Source organism: Gastrolobium bilobum, unplaced genomic scaffold (genome assembly GCF_033153095.1).
Source record: "Gastrolobium bilobum isolate Gb01-03AN ecotype WA unplaced genomic scaffold, APGP_CSIRO_Gbil_v1 utg17189, whole genome shotgun sequence".
Taxonomy (NCBI): Eukaryota; Viridiplantae; Streptophyta; class Magnoliopsida; order Fabales; family Fabaceae; genus Gastrolobium; species Gastrolobium bilobum.
In genome coordinates this window covers 1-2250 of record NW_026897786.1, presented here as the reverse complement: position 1 = coordinate 2250, position 2250 = coordinate 1, and the positions used below count along the sequence as shown (strand labels likewise).

At 32.9% G+C, this 2250-nt stretch overlaps 1 protein-coding gene across 1 annotated transcript; it reads left to right on the top strand.

The window, feature by feature from the left end:
- Positions 1-208: 208 nt before the first annotated feature.
- On the top strand, positions 209-2064 carry LOC133310326 (alpha-L-arabinofuranosidase 1-like; the record flags this gene model as incomplete). The annotated part of the gene is made up of 8 exons (XM_061511241.1): positions 209-373; positions 541-595; positions 717-922; positions 1019-1140; positions 1230-1383; positions 1492-1561; positions 1790-1935; positions 2019-2064. Coding segments are annotated over exons 1-8 (964 nt in total), but the record flags the coding sequence as incomplete, so codon positions are not given.
- Positions 2065-2250: the final 186 nt, after the last annotated feature.

Here is a 2250-nt window from a genome sequence, read left to right as displayed (position 1 = left end):
CAGGTTGAAATAAGTTACTAGAACATTTTAAGTTAGTTGATCTAAAATTAGAGTCTGTTGAGTTCTCTTATCCTATCTGCAGACTAATTATCTTAATATAGTTTGTTAACACGTCATCCTCCTCATCTCATGTTATCTTATTTCCTTTATAAATATACAAATGAAAGATGAAAGGAAATATCAAATTGTTCAGATGATATTAGAAACAATGTCTTCCTCTTCTTCTCATAAGACTTTTCTTTACTCTTTGGCAGTGTGTTCTCTTATATTTCAATGCTATGCTGATGGTAACCTGACCTCAACACTTGTTGTAGATGGTTCCATAGGATCTGGAAGGCAAATTCCGGACACATTTTTTGGAGTATTCTATGAGGTAATTATAAGTTATTATTAATTATTATATTTTTTTACATTTTTTTGGATAATGTGATCAATCTTGAGTTTACCTGTTGTTGATTAGAGTGTGTGTGTGTGTGTTAGTGCAATTGGAACACATTTCAAATTTTAGAAAGTGATGGACTGCTTGAAAATATTTTGCAGGAGATCAATCATGCTGGTGCTGGCGGATTGTGGGCAGAGCTTGTGAGCAATAGAGGTCGATCATTTTCATATCCTTAAACACTTGCTCATGTTTTCATGTTGTCTTTTCAGTAATATTGCTCAATCAGCTTTCAACATTTCAAAGAAAAGTTTTATTAAAAATATTTATATTTCAGGATTCGAAGCTGGAGGCACCAATGATTCCTCAAATATTTATCCATGGTCAATTATTGGAGACCAATCCTCTATACTCGTATCAACTGATCGTACCTCTTGCTTTGAACGCAATAAGAATGCATTACGTATGGAGGTTCTTTGCCAAGGGCGCTTATATTGCCCTCCCGGTGGCGTTGGTATCTCTAATCCTGGTTATTGGGGCATGGTGAGTAATGTCATATCATATCTTTCATCATATGAATTTGACCAAAAAAAAAAAGTTAAAAATTTATTTCTAAACATTTCTAATATTTATAATCAGAATATTGAGAAAGGGAAGAAGTATAAAGTAGTATTCTACGTCAAAGCACTTGATGCAATTGATCTAAGAGTTTCATTGGTCGGATCTGATGATGGTGTAAAATTGGCTTCAAGAAAAATCAGGTAATTAAGAGGAGAACATCCTTTGGAGATCATGACATTGACATTGTATATATATAAGTAATTGATTACTAATTGATGAATGTTGGCAGGGCCTTTGGACAATACGTTTCAGAGTGGAGAAGGATGGAGACTATACTGAAAGCAAGGGCTACAAATCATAATTCAAGCCTTCAAATAACAACAAAGACTAGAGGGGTTGTATGGTTAGATCAAGTGTCTGCTATGCCCATGGACACTTATATGGTATGCACGTAGGAATGTTGCCAATTCATGCATTTTTTTTTAAATTTTTTTTTTTTTTTTGTTCCTTCCATTTAAGAGCATCAATTCATTAATATTCTCTTGGCACAGGGTAATGGTTTCCGAAAGGACCTTTTTCAAATGGTAGCAGATTTGAAGCCAAGATTTCTTAGATTCCCCGGTATGTGTCAAAGTTAATTATAAGTTTATTTTATATTATTTTTACCCACTTCTTTTTCCTTTTATTTTTCTTTCGGTAAACTATTTTTACCCACTTTATTGGAAAGTGTGTAGTATCCATCTATTTTCCGAGAATTTACGTATGTAATTATTAAATAGTTCGTCTAAGACGTACATAACACTATTGTTTTTTTTTCTCCTAACTGTTGCATGCATGCATTATATATAGGTGGTTGTTTTGTTGAAGGAGATTATCTTAAAAACGCATTTCGGTGGAAAGAAACGGTTGGACCATGGGAGGATAGACCGGGACACTTAAATGATATTTGGAATTATTGGACTGATGATGGATTGGGTTATTTTGAGGGCCTCCAAGTAAGTATTAATTATCCTTAATTTCTAAAATATCTTATGTTTTCCCCATTAATTGTAAAACTAATCTTTTGTTCCATGAGCAGTTAGCTGAGGATCTTGGTGCATTACCAATATGGGTCTTTAACAATGGTATATTTTATTTTTGTTCTTAAGTTTACCCTACTCACTATTAACATTTTTCTTTGGATTAATTCTAATTAATCAAATATCTCCTTTAGGTCTCAGCCATCACGACGAAATTAAAACAGCTGACATTTTACCTTTTGTGCAAGTATAATTTTCTTTCTATTTCTCTTTCATCTTTTTTCTTAATTT